We start from the raw sequence: 23099 nt of genomic DNA, 5'->3' as shown, positions 1-23099 counted from the left end.
TGCATCTACAAAATGTAACTATTATGTGTATTGTGAGACTGCACAGTGCACTCCACTCACAGGAAGATGTCTGCTGTGTTCTCTCCAGAAAGCCAGGCTTATCGGGGCATGGTGTTTATGAGTTGAAGCCAGAATGTCTGAAGCACTTCAATCTGTTTTTCTACCATTACTACAAGTCACAGCAAACTAAGGTAAATTTTCTATGGTTATATTTTGCTTGAGGGTTGCTAAATGTCATCCAGACTTCAATGGATATAATTGTAACCCTGCGACTTATTCACTCTAACTTGCCAATGAACTACCCTTTGATTCTTCAAGTCAACTTAACTTCAAGTCAAGTCACATACACATACAAGATATGCAGTGAAATGAAAGTGGCAATGCCTGCGGATTGTGCAAAACAACAGAACAGAGCCAGTATTCACATTTTAGAATGTAAATAACCATAAGTAAACAAATTAACCTATGATCATCTTTGAGATGTGAAAAGAAACTGGAGCACCAGGGGAAAATGTACAAATTCCATATAAACATCACACAATGTCAAGTAGCATCACAAACTGCTGCACCACTGTGCTGTTGTACTGCTCTTGTATGTTAAGGATTTTAGATCCACCTTGTTTTATTTCCACCTTTTGAAGTTACACGTGTGACTTTGTAACAAACATATTCAGAAGGGTGGTGAACCACTCCTTCAGCGTGTTAATCAGACTTAATTAGTATAAAATCATTTACACCACTTAATTGAATAATTGCTAATAGGATACTTAAAAATCTCAAATCCTAATCAAATGGACGATCAAACCTGACAGTAGCAATTTAATCTAATTTAGCTTCTTGAACCTGCTGCTTTTAAAATTTAGCCATAGTTGATGTAATTTTGATGTTTAAATGCTAATTTTTTTATCATTTGTCTGTTTATTAAAGGCTGAGGAGGAGCAGAAAAAGAAGAAAAAACAAGCAAATAGTGATGAAGGTATTCAGATTTAATTAAGTTTCTCATTAAGAATGTCCTTTGCAACTTTGTTAATAATACAAGTGTGAGCCTGGTTGAATATAAAAGAAGAGAAAGTGTGAGGGGGACAGGAGGAAATGAGGCAAGGTCAGAATAAGAAAGCAAAGTGGGTGGTAACATGCATCCAAGACAATAATAATAATAATAAATTTTATTTATGGGCGCCTTTCAAGAGTCTCAAGGACACCTTACAAAAATTTAGCAGGTGGAGGAAAAACATGTAAGGGGAATGAAATAAATAGTAGAGACATGACTAGTACACAAAGTAAAGACAGAATTCAATACAAAACACAGTATGAGGCAATTAATGCACAGATGAAAAGGGACGGGGACGTGGGGCTAAGGATAGGCAGAGGTGAAGAGATGGGTCTTGAGGCGGGACTGGAAGATGGTGAGGGACACGGAATTGTGGATCAGTTGGGGGAGGGAGTTCCAGAGCCTGGGAGCTGCCCTGGAGAAGGCTCTGTCCCCAAAACTGCGGAGGTTGGACTTGTGGATGGAGAGGAGACCGGCTGATGTGGATCTGAGGGACCGTGAGGGTTGGTAGGGGGAGAGGAGGTCAGTGAGATATGGGGGGTCCAGATGGTGGAGGGCTTTGTAGGTGAGGATCAGGATTTTGTAGGTGATCCGGTGGGAGATGGGAAGCCAGTGAAGTTGTTTGAGGACTGGAGTGATGTGATGCCAGGATTTGGTGTGGGTGATGAGTCGGGCGGCTGCGTTCTGGACCAGTTGGAGTCGGTTGATGTAGGTGGAGCTGATGCCAAGGAGAAGTGAGTTGCAATAGTCCAGTCGGGAGGAGATGAAGGCATGGATGAGTCTTTCAGCAGCGGGAGGTGTGAGAGAGGGTCTGAGTTTGGCGATGTTGCGGAGATGAAAGAAGGAGGTTTTAATGACATGGCGGATGTGAGGCTCAAGGGAGAGGGTGGAATCAAAGATCACGCCAAGGTTGCGGGCCTTGGGAGATGGGGAGACAGTGGTGCCGTCGATGGTGAGAGTGGGGTTATTGATTTTGCTGAGTGTGGCTTTGGAGCCTATGAGGAGGAATTCTGTCTTATCGCTGTTGAGTTTGAGGAAGTTATGTTGCATCCAGGTTTTTATAGCTGACAAACAGGAGTTGATATGGGAGAGGGGGGGGTTGTGGGGGGATTTGGTGCCGAGGTAGATCTGGGTGTCATCGGCGTAACAGTGGAAGTCCAGGTTGAAGTGGCGGAGTATCTGACCAAGGGGGAGGATGTAGATGATGAAGAGGAGGGGGCCGAGTACGGAGCCTTGGGGAACGCCTTGAGTGACTGTGGCTGTAGCAGAGGTGTGGTTGTGGAGGGAGATGAAGTGGGATCTGTTGGAAAGGTAGGAACGGAGCCAGCTGAGTGCAGAGCCTTCAATGCCGAGGTCTTTGAGTCTGGTGAGCAGGATGTTGTGGTTCACTGTATCGAAGGCTGCGCTCAGGTCGAGGAGGATGAGGATGTTGAGGGAACCAGTGTCAGCAGAGGTGAGGAGGTCGTTGAGGACTTTGAGGAGAGCAGTTTCTGTGCTATGGAGAGGGCGAAAGCCAGATTGGAGGGGTTCAAGTAGGTTATACGCAAGGAGGTGGGAATGAAGTTGCGACGCAACGATACGCTCCAGGGTTTTTGAAAGAAAGGGGAGGTTTGAGATTGGGCGATAGTTAATGAGAGAGGAGGGATCAAGACCAGGTTTCTTTAAGATTGGTGTGACAGCAGCAGTTTTGAAAGCGGAGGGGACAATTCCTTGGGACAATGAGGAGTTGAAGAGATTAGTGAGGTAGGGGCAGAGAACGGGGAGGCAGGACTTCAGCAGGGGAGTGGGGAGAGGGTCGAGGGAGCAGGTAGTGGGTTTGGAAGAGCTGATGAGTTTGGAGATTTCAATAGGGGTGACCAGGTCAAACTGGGAGAGGAAGCAGTGTGGAGGAGGGGTAAGGAGGTCAGTGGAGATGTTGAAAGGAGGGGCCTTGGTAGGTGTTGGAGTAGATGCTGGGGAGTCGGGTACAGGGGATAAAGATTGATAGATGGTGCTGATTTTATCAGCGAAAAAGTGGAGGAATGAGTTGCAGAGATCCGGAGTAGAGGTAGGGAGAGTGTTTGCTCGAGGCTTGAGGAGGTTGCCCACTGTGGAGAAGAGGGTTCTGTGGTTTAGGCAGGGATCAGTGAATATGGAGGAGAGGTAGGCAGATTTTGCAGCAATGAGGGCATCTTTGTAATCAGTGAGGTGGAGTTTGTAAGCTTCAAGGTGGACTGTGAGAAATGATTTATTTGTGAGTCGTTCAAGTCGGCGACCAGTCTGTTTCAGTTTACGAAGTGCAGGTGTGTACCAGGGTGAAGATGTGTTGAAAGTTACGGTTCTTGTTTTGAGGGGGGCCATAGTGTTAAGGGAGGTAGACAAGGTGGAGTTGAGATGGTTTGTGAGATCATCAGGAGAGATGGGGGCTGAGTCCAGTGGGAGAGTGGTGGAGAGGAGGTCAGAGAGATGGAGGGGATCAATGAATTTTAGATTACGGAAGGTCATTTCTCGGAGGAAGCGGGGGCGAGGTGTCGGAGAAGGGATGGTGAACCGTATAAGCTTATGATCAGAGAGGGGGAAGAGGCATGGATGGAGGTCGAATACCGGTTGATTTGTGGAGCAGACCAGGTCAAGGATGTGACCTTTGTCATGGGTGGGAAAGGTGACGTGCTGAGTGAGAGAGAAGTTGTCAAGTAAAAAGGCGAATTCAGATGCGAGCTTGCAGGTGGGGGAGTCCATGTGAATATTTAAGTCACCAAGTAGCAGCAGACGTGGGGAGAGGGATGAGGCAAGTGTGAGGAGTTCAGTGAAGTCAGATAGGAAGGAGGGGTTTGGTTTAGGTGGCCGGTAAATGAGGATGACTGTCATGGAGGAAAGGGTTTTAAAGGCGAGGAATTCAAATGATGCTACTGGGGGGAAGGTGAGTTCAGTGATCCGAAAATTCTGGTTGAAAATAACAGCGAGGCCACCTCCATGGCGGGAGGGGCGGGGTTTGGAAATGTAATTAAATCCAGGTGGGGATGCTTGATTGAGGGAGAAGAAGACATTGGGTTGTTGCCAGGTCTCAGTGAGCAGAAGGAAGTCCAGAGTGTTGTCAAGGATTAGTTCATGGAGGGCAAGGGCTTTGTTGTTGAGCGACCTGGTGTTGAGGAGGGCAAAGTTGGCATTATGAGAGGGTGGAGGGATGGGGGCAGGCTGGAGAGATCTGAGGTTGTCCCGGTTGACAGTGCGTGCGGTCAGCTGGGGTGGGGGGTGACGCAGTTGAGGTGGGGTAGAGCACCACACCACAAGACACCACATGCTCCTCGACACTTTACTGACTTTCAAATCCTGCTCCATTTCCTGTGCATCTTCGATGAGACTTTCCAATCTAGGATATCCGAAATGTCTTCTTTCTTTAGTACCAGTTGTTTCCCCTTGTTGCTGTAGATGGAACCCTCACCCGTATTTCCTCAGTTCTGCTCTCGCTCCCCCTCCTCCCAGATGGAACATGGATAGAGTTTCACTGGTCCTTGGCTTTCACTCCACCAGCCTCCACATCCAATACATTGTTCTCTGACATTTCTGCCACCTTCACCATGATCTCACCAGGAGTTCCATCTTCCCCAACCTCACCACTTTCCATAGAGACCATCCCTCCACAATTCCTTGGTTTGCACATCCTTTCCCACCCAAACCTTTCCCTTCCAGCCAAACCACCCTCTCCCCAGGTACTTTCCCCTGAAAATACAGGTGCAACACTTGCCCCTACACTTCCTTCCTCTCCTCCACTCAGGGACCCCACAGCTCTTTCAGGTGAATCACAGGTTCACATACACCCCCTCTAACCTCATCGACTGCATTCAGTACTTCCGATGTGGCCTCCTTTATGTCAGCAAGACCAAGCATAGACTAGGTGACCGTTTTGCCAAACATTCATGCTCAGTCCACCAAGGCTTGTTGGATCACCTGGTGCTAACCATTTAAACTCCCCTTCCCATTCACATGCCAAACTTTCCAGCATGGGTCTCCTCCTTTGCCAGAGTGAGACCACATGCAATCTGGAGGAACAGCACCTTGTATTCAGCATACGTACCTTACCATCCAAAGGTATGAACATTGAATTCTCAAATTTTAGGTACCAAATTAAACCCCCCCCCTCCCCCCCCCCCTTTTTTCCCCCTCTCTTCCTTGTGCCTCACCCGTATGTGTGCCCATCTCCATAACCCCCAATCCCTTTTCTCTTCTCTATGCCTCTTTCACCCATATCCCTTCCACTGGCTTCACATTTCTCTCCTTATCTTACACACTTTTGTCTTTGCATCTCTGGCCTTTGTCCACCCATCTGCCAGTCAACCCCCCTCCCCCCCCCCCCTCACTTGTATCCATGTCTGGCAGTGATGCTGCCTGACCCACTGAGTTACTGAAGCACTTTGTATTTTCAGCACTCCAGCACTTTGTATTGTATTTAAGAGTTCTCCATTTCACTCCAGAAAATGTACATTGTATTATTTAAAGAATAAAAGGGGAGGTGGGGCGGAGGGGGGGGGTGAGATTGGGCCAAAGTGGAGGGAGAGGACATCGATAAGGCACTAAATGAGTACTTTGTGATTGATGTTACCAGGATGATGCTGATGTTTCAATCATAATTTATAAACAAGAATAGTGATACAATGGATGGTCTAAAATTGATAGAGGAAATGTTTGGAAAGGCTGCTAAACATTAAATTCACCAAGCTTAGATTAGCATATCAAAGAGTCCCGAATGAACCAAGACTAGAATATGAGGAGATGATGACCATATCTTCCTACTATCTTTAAATAGGAAAATTCCCCAAGGATGAAAGAATTGCAAATGCTATCCTCTTGAACGATGAAGGGACTGGGGAAGAATGGAAGAAGTGCAGGCAGCACAGTGGTACAACTGGTATACCTCTGCCTCACAACCAGTGAGCCGGGTTCAATGCTGTCCTCCACTGCCACCTATGTGGTTCAACCTGTGACCGTGCAGATTTCCTCCAGTTCTTCAGTTACTTAATGCATCCTAAGGATTTGTGTGAGACTTCTGTAGGTGAATTGGCCAATATAAATTACTCCTCATGTATAGTTTGAATATGTTTATCTCAAATATGGTAGAATCTGGGAGGAAATATGAATATGGGAGAATAGAATTAGATGAATGTAAATAGGTTCTTATTGACTGGTGTAGAATTGATGGGCTGAAGGGCTTGTTTCTGTGGTGAATTACTCCATATAGAAGCAAGCACAGGTGATTCACCTTGTTCTGCCGCTTAATAACTTTAGATAATCTTTTACCTCAACACCACCTTCGAGATGTCTCAAAGTCCTTTGCCTCATGAATCACTTCTTATTGAGGTGTTTAAAATCATGAGGGGAATTGATGGGGTGAATGCACAGTTCCTTTTCCCTAGGAGAGGGGAATGAGAGGGCATAGATTAAGGTGAGAAGGGAAAGATTTAATTGGAACCTGAGGGTCATCTTTTTTCACACAGAGGATAGTGAGTATATGGAACAATGTGCCAGTGGCATTCATCACCCTCTGGATATGTTAAAAGTTGGAAGGAAATGTGCGGTCACAGGGTGAATATGCACACACCACTAGAGGTCAAGGTTTAACCATGGTCACTGGAATTGTGAGGCAGCAAAGAGTGGAAAGAAATAACATGTCATGATCATAGTCAACTAGCGCAGAAAATAGCCCTTCAGGCCATCATGCCTCATCTATACTGAAATATTTACCAGTGGCCGACCAGACCATGGTGAGTCAACTGCTCATCCAGACGCTTCTTAAATACCTGTTCAAGAAGGAACTGCAGATGCTGGAAGATCGAAGGTACACAAAATTGCTGGAGAAACTCAGCGGGTGCAGCAACATCTATGGAGCGAAGGAAATAGGCGACGTTTCGGGCCGAAACCCTTCTTCAGACTGATGGGGGGTGGGGGGGAGAAGGAAGGAAAAGGGGAGGAGGAGGAGCCCGAGGGCGGGCGGATGGGAGGGTGGGAGGAGACAGCTAGAGGGTTGAGGAAGGGGAGGAGACAGCAAGGACTAGCAAAATTGGGAGAATTCAATGTTAATGCCATCCGGACGCAAGGTCCCCAGACGGAATATGAGGCGCTGTTCCTCCAATTTCCGCTTCTTAAATACCTGTCCACACCACCTTCTCATATGGTACGTTTCAAATTTTAGCAAACTTCTGTAAAAATATATGCCCTCTAAACCTCTTGACTCCTGAACCTATCGCTCTGGTCTTAGGCTGCCTTTGCCATGGAAAAAAACGTTTCTTTAGCAACTATCCTGTCCTCGTCTTTGATAATTTTGTACTCTACCTCAGTCCCTCCTCCAGGGAAAACAAACCCAATCTATCCAGTCTCTCCTTATAATTGAAACATTTCATATTAAGGTTGGTTGATCTCTTGATTTGTGGTAGATTTGACCAATTCATTCTGGCTGTGAGGGAGCCTTTAGGGTAGGTTACTTGATGAGGATAAGAATAGGAATATTTTATTGTCACAAGTGACAAGGTACAGTGAAATTCTTTGCTTGCATACCCAATGTATACAATTAGCGGCCACCTACGCGCTATATTAGGGAACTAAACTTTAATGTTGTGGCTGTATACCTACATTTTCCCTCTGCAGAACAACTGTGACCTAGTATAGCTGATAATTAATTTTATTATTGTTGTATTAATGTGTTTGTAAAGCTTCAGCATGGAAATAATTAATTGTTCCAATCGTGTTGCATATGGCAATTAAACACTCTTGATTTTGTGAACTAACAGTGGCACTCTCTGTTCAAGTTATTAACTACTGATAATGTGTTTTGCAGCTCTTCCTCCTCCTGCCATTTTTCAGTTCTTCCCAACATTTGCAATGGTGGTGAACATTTTGAACTGCGATGTTTTCATGCTAATTCTCAGAACAGTTCTTCAACGAGCTGCGGATTCCATTGGACAGTTATGCAGTGAAGCAATGGTACAGAAGGTATGAACTTGCAGGGTTACAATCACTCAGTTGATTTTGAAAAATTAGAATGGATTTCCTGCAAAAAGAATCCACCGGGAGCTCACCTTGGTCTCGCCAGACCACCTCCCTCTCAGCGGCATGGTTCCGTCGATGCTGGTGGCTCGGGGCTGATTCGGAGTGCGCGATGGGTGAGCCCATGGGAATGAGAAATCAAGAGAAGGAATGATGGTGTAGGGAGACGGCTGTGAGGGGGAGGGGTAGACAGAGCTGCCAAGTAGTACAGATTTTCCGTATTTTGTACGGAAATGCGATCAGAATATGGATGTACGGATTTGCTTTGTAAAGTACGGATTTTTTTTAAATCAGCCCGACTTCCTGTTTCATCTTGCTGCTTAAACAATGCAAGGATATAAAAAGTCATACTATACCTCTAAAAATTATAGCAGATTAAATCTATTAGTATTTTTAATTTCAAGATCTGGATGATTATTTTTGTACGCTTTGATCTGCCTGTCCTGCTACAGGTTTAAACAGCGCTGTCAGTTTAGCGCGTGGGAATTTAAACGAACAGCGCTATGGGTTCTAAAAATAGCGCTCCCAGCTGGAGCGCTATTGCCTTTACACATAGCGCTATGGGCTTTACACATAGCGCTATGGCCACAGCGTTATGGATCACAGATTGTTAGAGAAGGGAGAAAGAGAGAGGAAGAAGGGGAGAGAGAGTGGGAGGGAATAAGAGAGGGAGGGAGAAAAAAGGAAGGAAGAGAGAGGGAGAGTGGGAGGGAAAGAGGGAAGGAAAGATAGGAAGGAGGGGGAGAGAGCAAGGGAGGGAGAGGGAGGCTTCCAAAATGGCTTCTACATCATCATCTAGTGCTAAAAGCAGGAAGCAGCCGTTCAAACAGCAGTATACAAAGATATGGCAATGAATACACTGTCAAGTAAGGTGCGTAGAAGACATGTCAATTGGTAGCAAAGTTATGCATTCTTGTACTCTTACATGGGTATGACAGCACATAAAAAAACCAACATTTTTTTCCAGCAAATTGGCACCGCATAAATATACTGATTTCCTCAGCAACATACTGATTTTCAGGTGCTAGAATACTGAAATGTTCTGACAAAACTTGGCAGCTCTAGGTAGAACAATGGACAATGGGGGCCCGGCATGTGAGGACCGCCATGAGGGTGGGGGGGAAGAACAAAGAGGGAACCGGGGGGGGGGGGGATTTGTAACTTTGTAAGTGCCCTTTATGGGTGACTATTTGCATACCTTGGCATGGTATGTAAGCAAAGAATTTCACTGGGACTTGTATTCAATTCAAAGTATTCAATTCAAATGCCAAAGTATTATATCATGTTGATCTTTTAAATTGATAGAATTGTTTTAATGGTTTCTTTGTTAATGACATATTGTGTGGGCTAGCAGCATCACGTTTTGTTTTTCTTGTTATGTAGACTCTTCATCTTATCTGCATGGCTCTGCAAGAAGAACAGCGGCAGCTAGAGGGAGTAATTGCTGAGGAAGATGTCACATTTGAAGTTTATCTGAAAGCAACAAGTAGGTATTTGAGCTGCTTTGGCATTAGGAATACATTTGAAGTCATTAGCCATTGCTTCAAAGCTAATAGTTTGGCCTGTTACATTGCAGTTACTTCAAAATCATTTCGAAATAGATGTGTGGTGGATGCACTGCCACACATATCTCTTCGGAGCAATGTCAGCTGTCGGCTCTAACACTATTCAAGGGCTTGTTATTCAAAATTATGTTTTGGTGTTTTAGGTGGGTTCCGGACAAATCGTGTCACATTACTTTGATGCATTCAATAATTTTTATTCCTTGAACTCGTACACTTTGTTTCCCAACTCCCCTGAGGTACAATCCATGCAGTCTGCTTTGCTGTAACCAGCCTGTTGATTATTTCTGTCGATATATCACAAGATTCTCCTTCGAGGGTGTTATGGATTTTGCCAGTATTATACATCCTATCCAGAAGTCATATCTGATTCAGTGACAGAGAATTAAAATTCCATAGTTTCTAACTATATAATTCATCCCCTCATTGTTTATCTTCATTGAGGTCCTGAATTTTTCATACTACATTACTTTTTATTCTTGAAATCTTCTTTAACCTTTTTCTTAATGTAATGCCGATCTGAATGTTGCCCATAGTCACCATCCAAACACCGCATGTTTGGCAAATCAGTAATGCTATGTTGGGTTTTACAGATTGTATTGTGATTTGAAGCAGAATTTTAAAGAGGTAACAAACTAGTGATCTTAATTTGTAGAGCTTTTCATGTAAAGTATCGTTTCTAGTGACTGTATAAGACTACAAGCCTAGGGTTTCTGTATATCCCAGTTGCTAACCATTATATCTTCCATTGCCATACTGATCTTTCTGTCCTGGACCTCCTTCATTGCCAGAGTGAGGTGACATGCTAACTGGAGGAACAGCACTTCATATTCCACTTGGGTAGCTTACAACCCAACAATATGGATATTGAATTCTCCAATTGTATGTAACAAGCCCCCCTCCCTTCTTCCCCCCTCTGTTGTCTGTGCTCCACCCTGGTGTGCCATCCTTTCCAATTCTCCCCTGTCCCCTTCCACCTACATCCTTTCCTCTGGCTTCACATTTCACTCCTCTTCTCCTTATCTTGCCCTCTTTTGTCTTTTTTTATTTCTCCCATTTGTCCACCCAACTGCCAATAAAAAACATTGCCAGGCTATTGTCCCATCCCCACCTCTTTTCCAGTTTTCTGCCCCCTACTAAAATCAGTCTGAAGAAGACTCCCGAACCGAAACGTCACTTATCCATGTCCTCCAGAGATGCTGCCTGACCTGCTGAATTACTCCAACACTTTGTGGGTTTTTTAAACTAGCATGTGCAGTTCCGTGTAACTATAAGACTAGTTGATTTGTATTTTGTCAAGTGTGCATTTGGTTTTGATCAAATAATTTTTTTGGTTATTCTGAAGGGATGGGAAGTTCTGCTGTGAATGCTGAAAGCATCCTGTCACTCCTTGAGAAACTAAAGCACGTTCATCAATTAGATGCCCAGAAGGACATGATTATTTATACTTTACAGGTAAAACACATACTGTGTTAGACTCTGGTGCTTTCCATTATTGGAAGTTTCAATACTTTGATTGAATGATCCTCGTTGACAGTGATTGAGAGATATGGAATTAGGTTGGTAAATGGAGTTAGAGTTCACTCATAATCCAATGGTAGAATAGTCTCTGGTCCTGAACAGCTTCCTCCTGTTACCATGTTCTTTTGATACACGATAATATAGCATTAAAATGTTTGCCCTGTGTACCTGGGCTGTAAATTTGACTGAAAGTCTAAACTTCGATAGTTTAAGCCGTCAGGCTTTTCCTTGGAAAATAAGATCTGCAGTGTCATCCTAATGACTTGGGAGATTGGTGAGCTATCATAATATTTTGTGAATAAACACAACTTCTTTGTAAAACTCTTCAGTAGGATTGAATACAGAGGACATATTTCCCCTGGATGAGAGGGGGGAGGGTAAAGAAAAGATAAAGAGGTATATTTCTTCAAATTAGAGCTGCTTCAATCATGTCTGAAATCAGAAAACACTTTTGTAGAAGTGGTAGAAGAAATCAAGAATATATTTCTCAAAAATATATCGAAAGGAATTCCCCTGGCTTAAATCTGGTGATTACTGGTATGAGTAATGAGAAATTAGAGACCAAAGCTGGTAGTGGGATTAGGATGTCAATAGGCTATGATGCTAAATGGCTATCTCTTGGTCCATGACTTAGAACTGTTGAACTTATTCATTGAATCTTTCTGACCAAAATTGCTCTTGGAAATGTACCTTAAAATAGAGAGAGGCGAAATGATAAGCGAGTTCTTAAAACAAATGCCTTTTTTGATTATATTTTTTCCTGATCTAAAAAATACTTTCTCAGCATATAAAACAATATGCAACAGAGTTTATTATTTTGATCAGTGACACAAGTTAGCATGAACTAGCTTTGTATCCTCGAAGCAATATCAATCTGAGGCTAAATACTGTGGCAGTTCATGTGAGCATTTGAGTATGTGCCTGCTCCACCATGGTTTGGAACACAGGTTAGTTAATCTTAAATACAAAGACTCCAGGCCTGTAAATGGATTTGCTGATTTCAATTCTCCTTTTTCAAATTGCACAGTGCAAGGTGACTGGTGTTCAGTTAAAGGGTTATCACAAGCATTAAAACAGGTTATATTTTTCATAATTCAAATGCTACCGTTAATATAATATGAAGTAAGTGATGTAAATAAAATACTACAGATGCTGGAAATCTGAACTAAAAAAAAAAGAACTGTTAGAAATACTCAGCAGGTCAGGCAGCATCTGTGGAAAGAGAAATCAGATCAACGTCCTGTGTCAGGAAAAACATTGACTCTGTCTCGTTTCCCATTGATGCAGCTTGACTTGCAGAGTATGACCGACATTTTTGAGTTTTATTTAAAAATAATCTAAAGTAAACTTGAGCACTACCATGCAAAGAGTTAACACTTGCTTGGGTTTGTTCCCGAGTCATTACTGAACCCACAATTAGAATGATTGTTTCCTTAAAGTCAAATGTCTTTATTTCAGGAAAGAGATCTCTCCAGGCCATCTGGGAGTGAGAGTTCTCTTGTGAGAGAACTTAACAGGACAGATAAACAGAAGTAGCTTTGCCTTCTAAATACTTAAATCTATGGAATGTTGGCTGTGAATGAAAGATGGGAAGAAGTTTAAAAAAAATTGGACCGAGTGCTATAAAAATGGTCAAAGAGCACTTGAAGGAACAAATGTTGTATGTTTGTATATTTTCAGATGTTTGATGCGGTGAAAAAGCTGAGGGAGAAATCAAGCCCTGGTTCAGCAGACTTTGAGATCCAAAGGGCAAATGAGGTAATGCTTTTCATGTTATTTGTGGTACATTTAAAAACAAAGCTGACGTGTTGTTTAAGGCTCCCGCAGTCCGCTGGTTTCCTGTCATAGCGTTGACTCTGCCAGGTTGAAGCCAGTTGACTTCGTAGATCAAAACTTTTTTATAACACATTAATGGAAGCTGAATGAGTTACCTGTGAGTCCTGGTTTTAGTTTACAGCTGCTCAGTCAATGGTGTGAGGAGTGGTTAAAGTGTCAAATGTTGCTCTATGGGAGTATTTCCACTTCTGAGGCCGAAACATTTGAGTGCACAATCTAGAACAGTGTTGGCATGGTGCTGCATTGTGTCTTATGGACCAAAATATTAACTTGAGGTCCCACAAACCTACAGATATGTAAACACTATACAAAAAAAAAAAATGAATTAGGCCTTGAAAATCTGAGATTGTAGCGTGACGATAAGCCCGAAATGAAGGCGAGGAGCCAGGTGTTTCGGGAGGTATTTTATTCGCTGTCGTTCAGTTGACCAGACGAATCTGCAAGAGAGAGATTGCACCTAAACCCCTGCCCTTTATCCCTGTAGCTAAGTGCATCCCCCGGACTCATCCATTCCCGTGCCGAAGGGTTCGATAGTGGAAATGGCCCGACCCTTGGGAGCCGCCATAAGATAATATAAATATTGCTATTTTTATGGAATCACATACAAATTGCTGTGTTTCCTACATCACAATGTGACTACATTTCTGAAGTCCTTCATTCATTGTAGAGTGCTTTGGATTGTGATGAGGTTGTGGAAGTTGCTGAATAAAGTCCTTGCTTGTACTGCAGTGTGTACAGGACAAAGATAAGGCTGAGCGTAAACGGAAAGCAGACGCAGCCAAATTATATCGCCAGAAGATCATGGCACAGATGTCTGCAATGCAGAAAAACTTCATTGAATCAAACAAACACCTGTACGAAAAGGTGACAGAAGCTCAAAAACAAGAGGCGATCATTACTGAAGATGATAGGTGAGTGTCAGACAAGCAAGCATTCCAATTCTGTTACTTGCTTAATGAAATATGACAGCAACTGATTTACTGTTGCTCATTTGGACCCCAGCCTCTATAATATATTTTTTTAATGCTGCTATTCATATTAATACCAATATCTCTATCCCATCTATAAATAATCTTCATATTACCTGTAAATTCAATTCTCAAGTCTGAATGTAACGTAGAGCCCTGCAAGATTTCTCTTTCATTTCCTTCCAGAGATAGTTTTTTGTCTGATAGTACTGTGAGGCACCTTGTTAACGATTTCATAGAAGTACAACATCTAAGGAATGAAGGTTAAGAAAAAGTAATTGCACAGGCATCTCTCACTGGAGTAATTGAAAATCGACGTATATACAGGAAATGTTGGGTTAGGTACCATCTGCAGATGGAGAAATAGTTAACATTACTGGCCGGGGACACTTGAGCCTGATTTTCCAACATTCTATATATATCAGCATGAGGACCAAACCAAAATCAACTGTTTGGAACATCATTAAGAAGAAAGAGAGCACTGGTGAGCTTACTAATTGCAAAGGGACTGGCATGCCAAGGAAGACCTCCACAGCTGATGACAGAAGAATTATCTCGATAATAAAAAAATTCCTCAAACACTTGTCCGACAGATCAGAAACACTCTTCAGGAGTATGGTGTGGATTTGTCAATGACCACAGTCCGCAGAAGACTTCAAGACTTCTGGGGCTGGACAGGCTAGATGCTGGAAGATTGTTCCCGATGTTGGGGAAGTCCAGAACAAGGGGTCACAGTTTAAGGATAAGGGGGAAATCTTTTAGGACCAAGATGAGAAAAACATTTTTCACACAGAGAGTGGTGAATCTCTGGAATTCTCTGCCACAGAAGGTAATAATAATAATAATAAATTGTATTTATTAGGCGCCTTTCAGACCCTTGTGGCTGAAGGGATCAGGGGGTATGGAGAGAAGGCAGGTACAGGATATTGAGTTGGATGATCAGCCATGATCATATTGAATGGCGGTGCAGGCTCGAAGGGCCGAATGGCCTACTCCTGCACCTATTTTCTATGTTTCTATGAACAGAAATACAGAGGCTACACTGCAAGATGCAAACCACTGGTTGGCTGTTACAGTTTGCCAAGAAGTACTTAAAAGATCAACCACAGTTCTGAAAAAGGTCTTGTGGACAGATGAGACAAAGATTAACTTTTATCAGAGTGATGGCAAGAGCAAAGTATGGAGGAGAGAAGGAACTGCCCAAAATCCAAAGCATACCACCTCATCTGTGAAACATAGTGGTGGGGATGTTATGGCCTGGGCATGTATGGCTGCTGAAGGTACTGGCTCACTTATCTTCATTGATGATACAACTGCTGATGGTAGTGGCATAATTAATTTTGAAATGTATAGGCGCATCCTATCTGCTCAAGTTCAAACAAATGCCTCAAAACTCATTGGCCGACAGTTCATTCTGCAGCAAGACAATGATCCTGAAGAAGGGTTTCGGCCCGAAACGTCGCCTATTTCCTTCGCTCCATAGATGCTGCTGCACCCGCTGAGTTTCTCCAGCATTTTTGTGTACCAATGATCCTAAACATACTGCTAAAGCAACAAAAGATTTTCAAAGTTAAAAAATGGTCAATTCTTGAGTGGCCAAGTCAATCAACCGATCTGATCCCAATTGAGCATGCCTTTTATATGCTGAAGAGAAAACTGAAGGGGACTAGCCCCCCAAACAAGCATACGCTAAAGATGGCTGCAATACAGGCCTGGCAGAGCATCACCACAGAAGACGCCCAGTAACTGGTGATGTCCATGACTCGTAGACTTCAAGCGGTCATTGCATGCAAAGGATATGCAACAAAATACTAAACATGACTACTTTCATTTACATGACATCGATGTGTCCCAAACATTATGGTGCCCTGAAATGAGGGGATTATGTATAAACACTGCTGTAATTTCACCATGGTGAAACCAAAATGTATAAAATATATACACACGCATATAGTGTAGGAAAGAACTGCAAATGCTGGTTTAAAGTGAAGATAGACACAGAATGCTGGAGTAACTCCGCGGGACAGGCAGCATCTCTGGAAAGAAGGAATTGGTTACATTTCGGGTCGAGACCCTTCTTCAGACTGATGTCAGGCGAGTAGGCAGGACAGAGATAGAATGTAGTCGGAGACAGTAAGACTGGTGGGAGAACTGGGAAGGGGGAGAGGAAGGAGAGAGATGGAAAACAAGGGCTATTTGAAGTTAAAGAAGTCAACGTTCATACCGCTGGGGTGTAAGCTACCCGCGCAATATGAGGTGCTGTTCATCCAATTTGCGCTGGGCCTCACTCTGACAATGGAGGAGGCCCAGGACAGAAAGGTCAGATTGGGAGGGGGACTTAAAGTGCTGAACAACCGGGAGATCAGGTAGGTTATGGCGGACTGAGCGGAGGTGTTCAGCGAAATGATCACTGAGCCTGTGCTTGGTCTCACCGATGTACAGGAGTTGACACCTGGAACAGCGAATACAGTAGATGAGGTTGGAGGAGGTGCAAGTGAACCTGGGGAGGCGGTTGTTTGGGTGGGATGGGACGAGTTGACCAGGGAGTTGCAGAGGGAACGACTTTGCGGAAAGCAGAAAGGGGTGGAGATGGGAAGATGTGGTCAGTAATGGGATCCCGTTGGAGGTGACGAAAACGTTGGAGGATTATATGCTGTATGTGCCGGCTGATGGGTTGGGACAAGGGGGACTCTGTTCTTGTTATGAATGGGGGGAGGGTGCTCAAGAGCGGAGCTGAGGGATATCAAGGAGACCCTAGTGAGAGCCTCATCTATAATGGAAGAGGGGAACCCCCGTTTCCTAAAGAATGAGGACATGTCCGATGATCTAGTATGGAAAACCTCATCCTGGGTGCAGATGCAGAGTAGATGGAGGAATTGGGAGTAAGGGATAGAGGCTTTGCAGGAAGCAGGATGGGAAGATGTGTAGTCTAGATAGCCTTGGGAGTCAGTAGGTTTGTAGTAGATGTCGGTCAATAGTCTGTCTCCTGTGATGGAGACGGTGAGATCGAGAAACGGTAGGAGGATGTCGGAGATGGTCTAAGTGAATTTGAATGCAGGCTGGAAATTAGTTGTGAAGTTGATGAAGTCAGTAAGTTCTGCATGAGTCTGAAGAAGGGTTTCGGCCCGAAACGTTGCCTATTTCCTTCGCTCCATAGATGCTGCTGCACCCGCTGAGTTTCTCCAGCATTTTTGTGTACCTTCGATTTCCCAGCATCTGCAGTTCCTTCTTAAACACTAAGTTCTGCATGGGTGCAGGAGGCAGCACTGATGCAGTCGTCAATGTAGCAGAGGTAGAGTTGGGGATAGGGCTAGTGTACGCCTGGAAGTGTTAGATGTGCCCTACAAAGTGGCAGGCATAGCTGGGACCCATGCGAGTGCCCATAGCCACTCCTTGGATTTGGAGGAAGTGGGAGGAGTCGAAGGAGAAGTTGTTGAGGGTAAGGACCAGCTTTGCTAGGCGGAGGAGAGTATTAATAGACGGAAATTGGCTGGTTCTGCGATTGAGGAAGAAACGGAGGGCATTAAGACCTTCCTGGTGTGGGATGTAGGTGAAGAGTGACTGGACATCCATGGCAAAGATGAGGGTGTGGAGGCCTGGAAAACAGAAGTCATTGAAGAGATGAAGAGCGTGTGAGGTGTCTTGGACATAGGTAGGGAGGGATTGGACGGGGGGGGGGGATAGGATAGGATGGAGTCGAGGTATGTGGAAATTAATTCGGTGGGACATGAACGAGCAGAGGCAATGGGTCTGCCAGGACAGTTCTGTTTGTGGATTTTGGGGAGAAGATACAATCGGGCCATGTGGGGCTGGGGAAAGATAAGGTTGGAGGCTTTAGAAGGCAGAGAGCTGGAAGTAATAACATCAGAAATGGTGTGTGATATACACACGTGGTGTACCTATAAATTCACAGATTTGGAGCAATTGATCTAGTAAAATAAAGAATGCATGAAGTTAAAGGAATTAAATGCAAGGATTTATTTTGTCTAAACCATAAGACTTCTTTTCAAAACCCATATGCAATTTGTTTTATTTCAGTATTCCGCTAGCAGCGGATTCTGGTGTAGCGCTGGGACCAATGCAAGGTGCAACAGCAGCTGAGAAAATATTACTGACTTGCATCTTATGCCAGGAAGAGCAGGAAGTGAAAACAGATGAAATGGCCATGGTACTAGCAGCTTGTGTTCAGAGATCCACAGCCTTGACAAAAAAGAGGTCTCGAATCATAACAAATATAGGAGGTAATGCCGTATTCTTTGTATGTAAAAATAGAAATTCCCTCAACTTATGAAGGTTAAATTATTGTAGAACACACTTTTAATCTGAAACTCAACGCCAATTTTTGATTAAGTCACAAAAGTCTTCAGCCAACCTGACCCGAAATGTCACCCATTCCTTCTCACCAGAGATGCTGCCTGTCCCGCTGAGCGACTCCAGTATTTTGTGTCTACCTTTAAATACAATCACCTGTGAGCATTAATCAGTAAAAGGGAACCCTATTATTTCATAATATCGAGGCAAGTAGCGAGATGTGGTGAATATTATTTTAACTCAAGTTGCAACAGAACCAATAAATTATTCCAATCAAGTCATACCTGAGGTCTTTCTTTTATTCCCTAGCCATTCTCCTCCATCATAATTTAATTGATACCAATAGGTCCAATTCCAAACTAATTCTAAACTTGGCCGTGACAGGCTACTTTAAGTTATTTAGTTGCAAATTGTGCAAGGGCCCACCAGTCTGCCCATGTAGTTAGAAGGACTCCAACTTCTTTCTCTTCACACACCCACCTTGAGTTAGCGTACAGTTGAAGAACTATTTCACTGAAGACGAAGCATTATCCTGGACTATGATTATGGTTATCCTTGGGTACAAAATGCACCTATAATATTTTGATACTGCACTTGACAGTCTTGCCATTCTTACTTGGCCCTTGGTGTGGATGGTATTCCACAACAGAAACCTTAGTACTACTTTAATAATGACAGCAAAACACTCAGAGGTCATTATTATTTCATTCAAAATCCAATGCTAACATGAAGGGTTGCATTTCTGCACTTCCTTTCTCATCTGCTTGGATACTATAATCATAGATGCATCCAGCCCTTTCGACCCACCACAACCATGCTGATTGTGATGCTTATCTATGTTAATCTGCTCGTATTAGATCCAAATCCCTCTATGGATGCTGCAAGAATTAAAAAAAACTAAATGAGAACAGCTGCATTCTGGATATGGGCAACAGGCTATTTGAAGCAAAGAGTTAAGGTTCATATCATCCATGATCTAATTTATTCATATTGTTGTTTCGGTAATACTAGATTTTTTTTCGTCACTTTGTTTAGTGTTATATTTTTAAATGACCGTGCAGTATGTAGAGCTACCAACTCACTGTGTCAGAGATCCGAGTGCAAACCTGATTTTGGATGATGTCTGGAGGTCACACTTTAAAAAAATAAATTCAAAATGGACTTTATTCAAGTAATAAATATATACCGTATGATTGCATGAGTTTCCTCTGGGTGCTCCGGTTTCTTCCCACGACCCAAAGGTGGATTGGTGCATTAATTGCCCCTTGAATGAGGGTGAGCGATGGAATCTGGGAGAATAAAAAATAGGATTAATACAGGATTACTGTGAATGGATATTTATTGGTCAGCACGGACTCGATGGGCAGAATGCTTCCATGCTGTACCTCCCTATGACTCTGACTGATTTCATCATTCTTTATTCTTTGTTTACTTCAGACAACTGCGATCCAATCATCATGCATCCTGATCTGGGCTGTGGCACTCACGTGGGAAGCTGTGGGCATGTGATGCATGCCACCTGCTGGCAGAAGTAAGTTAATGCCAGAGGGCACAGTGCATTTTTCAAAACTGCAGCTGGGTGTGTGTTTCAATTTGCCAAAGGTGCTCATCTTGGTATAGGAGTGTTGAAACCACTTCCAGGGTGCAAATGGAAAATGAAGGCCAAATGTGTCTCTGTAACTCCCATATTCTGTTACATCAAATTACCTAAAAGACTTTTGCAAAGTCCTGCACAATGAAGACTGATGCAAAAAAATTGATTTGGCATATTTGGCATTTCATTATTCACCAGTCTTGTGCTCAAGAGGTCCTACAACTACCTAGCCAACTTATTTTTATTTCTATATATCCATCAAAACTCTTACTGTTAGGATTGATATAGCATGCAAGCTTTCTCTCATAATTATCAGTTTTCTCCCTTATAATCATTTGTCTTTTCTGCTACCGGAAACAAACAAATTCTTTGTTCCGTGGCATCCCACCAGCCCTTGCAGCATTGTATGCCTAAAATTTAAATTTGACTTTATCCTTAAACCCCATTGTTAACCATAAATTGAGCCTGTTCCTTGCAGAATTCCACTTTTTGATGAGGGTACATTCTTGCTGAGTGTTGTGGACCAACTGTTTGAATATCTGCCACTGTTCATATTCTGACCTATCTCTTTTGCTAGTGCACTTTAGACAACTCTACCTTCATATCATTATAATGTCCTTAAGTTGAAAACAATGGCTTTGGTCCTGTGCTATACACCCTCTATGTGAAACTGTTATCATGTTGTGTAGCTACTGCCTCCTTGGGCATCTCTTATTAATCCTTCCTCATTACATACGACCAAATGTAAAATGGCCTGTAACTGCAGTGAATTCTGAAGATGGTGTAGACTGTAGCCATCCACAGCTGGTGATGGGAATTAATGTTTCACATAATTAATGGAATCCCAGTCAAGAGAGCTGCATTTCCTGGATGGTGTTGAGCTACTTGTGAAATGTTGGGATTGTCACGTCAAGTTAAATGTAGAGTATTTCATCAAACAGCTAATTTGTGTCTTGTAGACAGGAGAGACACCTTGGGGGGGGGGGGTAAACCCATTTTCTGCAGGGTACCCGTACTTTGGCCTACATTTCCCTGGGTGATATAAATCTGATCCAACGGCTCAGGGTCTGTCAAGAAGCACGACAGTAACAAGTTTGTGGAGGTGATTCCTTTCAACATTATTTAAGATAATCTCCCTGGTCAGTAGATGCTTTCCCTCATTATATTGAGGCAAACATTCACTCCTAAATGTGAGCAGTGAACATATTTTATCATGTCATTCCTTCATGGCTTGGGAACAATTACTCTTTTGCCTTGAAGATAAGTACCCAGGTTATCACTCGCTTTGAACTCTGGCCTGATATTCAATGTCACAATTGCTCTTTTAATTGTCTGAGTCACTTCATTCAGGCACAGATTTGTCTCGTCTTTCTTGGTAACCTCACCAAGCGTGTTCAGCAATAGATTAGTCACTGGAATTCACCTTGTCGTGGTGATAAACTGAAACTGAATATCTGTGGCATCCCCTGTGTACGTGAGCTAAGCTTTGCTAATTACGGCTACAAGGTGGAGACAGACCTAGTGGGACAGAGTGGCACATCCAGAAAAAGGAGTGTAATCAACATCAAGAACACTTTGGAAACAGTAGCAATTCTCCATTTGAATTTCTTCTTCCATCATGCTAGTAGCCTGTATGATCTTGCCTGCATTCTGCTTGTCTGGTGTCGGCGGTAATGCCGGGTTCGGTAGTGATCTCACCAACACTCGTAGTAGGGTGACCTTGTGTGATATATTTTATTTACAGTGGTAAGAGAGTCCAGGACCTCTCCTGGCCTGTCAGCCAGTGATAGGGATCAGAGCGGACGTAGCAGGATCCCTAGTTGATTTCTTTCCAACTGTCTCTGACTCAGATCCAATCCTTCAAGGAGTAACAACATAAAATGAACAATTATTGAAGCTAGTATTGTGCATGGGCTGATACTACAAGTGCCACAGACATTGCAGTCTGCAATGATTGAGTCTCTAGAGCTGCAGTCCTTTGCATATATGCTGAGGGTGACAGCATGCCACAGGCAGAGATTTTATTTGTTGTACATTATACCATTTCTCATTTTTACTTTAAATTATACTTCTGTACTTTTCTACTTTATATCCAAGATCTTGTAAAATAATTTGTACTGATAGCTGGTTCTGAGTTATCTAACTGAGTTAGATAGAGATCTAGGGGCTAGTAGTATCAAGGGATATGGGGAGAAGGCAGGCACGGGTTATTGATTGGGGACGATCAGCCATGATCACAATGAATGGCGGTGCTGGCTCGAAGGGGCGAATGGCCTCCTGCACCTATTTTCTATGTTTCTATGATCATTTGTTCTGTATAATGTCCATGGTCTGAAGAATAAAGGTTATAAATAACCAGCTTTAATATAGAACTTGCCTGATAGCAGGTGCTGCATAAACAATGTACCACTAATTAGTCTGAAGAAGGGTTTTGGCCCAAAACGTTACCTATTTCCTTCGCTCCATAGATGCTGCTGCACCCGCTGAGTTTCTCCAGCATTTTTGTGTACCTTCGATTTTCCAGCATCTGCAGTTCCTTCTTGAATACTACCACTAATCATTGTCTGGTATATTTCTATTCTCTCAGTCTAACTATAAGAATCAAAATAAAATGGAACAGGGTAAAAACACTTCATGGAAAAGAGATATTGCATTACCTTAATCTCTAACTCTTGTACCATAAGATAGTGTGTCTTTAGGTTAAAGTTTAAATTAATTACCTTCAGTATTTTCAATATATGTAAATGGATAACAGAAGCTTGGTTATCAAACTTTCCTTGGGGAATTCAAGTATTTGGTAGAGATTGGGAAAGGTGTATTGAAGAAGAGCCATTATAGGACCATTTCAGCTTGCTTTGAAAAATACAACTGAACAAAAGTCTGCAGCCCCAGCCTGGTGTTGGGTGTAAAAATAACTACTATTTTTACACCCATTAATATTGAGATTAAGTAGAGCAGATGTTGCCATCTAGAACCAAATCATTTGAAAGGAGTTTTTGCAGGAGAGAATGTAGGAGAGAAATTTGCAGGGATTTGGTACAGAGGATGAGAAGTAATTTCATTGAGACAGCACAAGAGCAGAGGCCTGACTGGTCTTGTTGGGCGTGACTGTGACCTGGATTAAGCTGGAATGATTCAGAAACGTGGAGCTTTACAAGGAAATCCAATTATAATGAAGCACCTTCAATCATTCAAAGTGTAATAACTACACTTCAGTCACATTTGTCTGCCAACTCCGA

At 43.0% G+C, this 23099-nt stretch overlaps 1 protein-coding gene across 1 annotated transcript in view; it reads left to right on the top strand.

Moving 5' to 3' along the window:
• The window catches only part of ubr1 (ubiquitin protein ligase E3 component n-recognin 1), a 142121-nt gene that overhangs the window by 84041 nt on the left and 34981 nt on the right, over positions 1–23099 (top strand). Inside the window, exons 23-31 of the mRNA XM_033026751.1 lie at positions 89–191; positions 928–976; positions 7860–8014; positions 9452–9554; positions 10976–11085; positions 12832–12909; positions 13717–13898; positions 17994–18196; positions 19704–19797. Of these exons, the coding sequence (XP_032882642.1) occupies positions 89–191; positions 928–976; positions 7860–8014; positions 9452–9554; positions 10976–11085; positions 12832–12909; positions 13717–13898; positions 17994–18196; positions 19704–19797 (1077 nt within the window). The remainder of the gene's footprint in view (positions 1–88; positions 192–927; positions 977–7859; positions 8015–9451; positions 9555–10975; positions 11086–12831; positions 12910–13716; positions 13899–17993; positions 18197–19703; positions 19798–23099) is intronic.

The sequence above is a fragment of the Amblyraja radiata genome, chromosome 9 (genome assembly GCF_010909765.2).
Source record: "Amblyraja radiata isolate CabotCenter1 chromosome 9, sAmbRad1.1.pri, whole genome shotgun sequence".
Lineage (NCBI taxonomy): Eukaryota > Metazoa > Chordata > Chondrichthyes > Rajiformes > Rajidae > Amblyraja > Amblyraja radiata.
The sequence above is the reverse complement of the archived record's forward strand: the minus strand, read 5'-3'. Positions and strand labels throughout refer to the sequence as shown.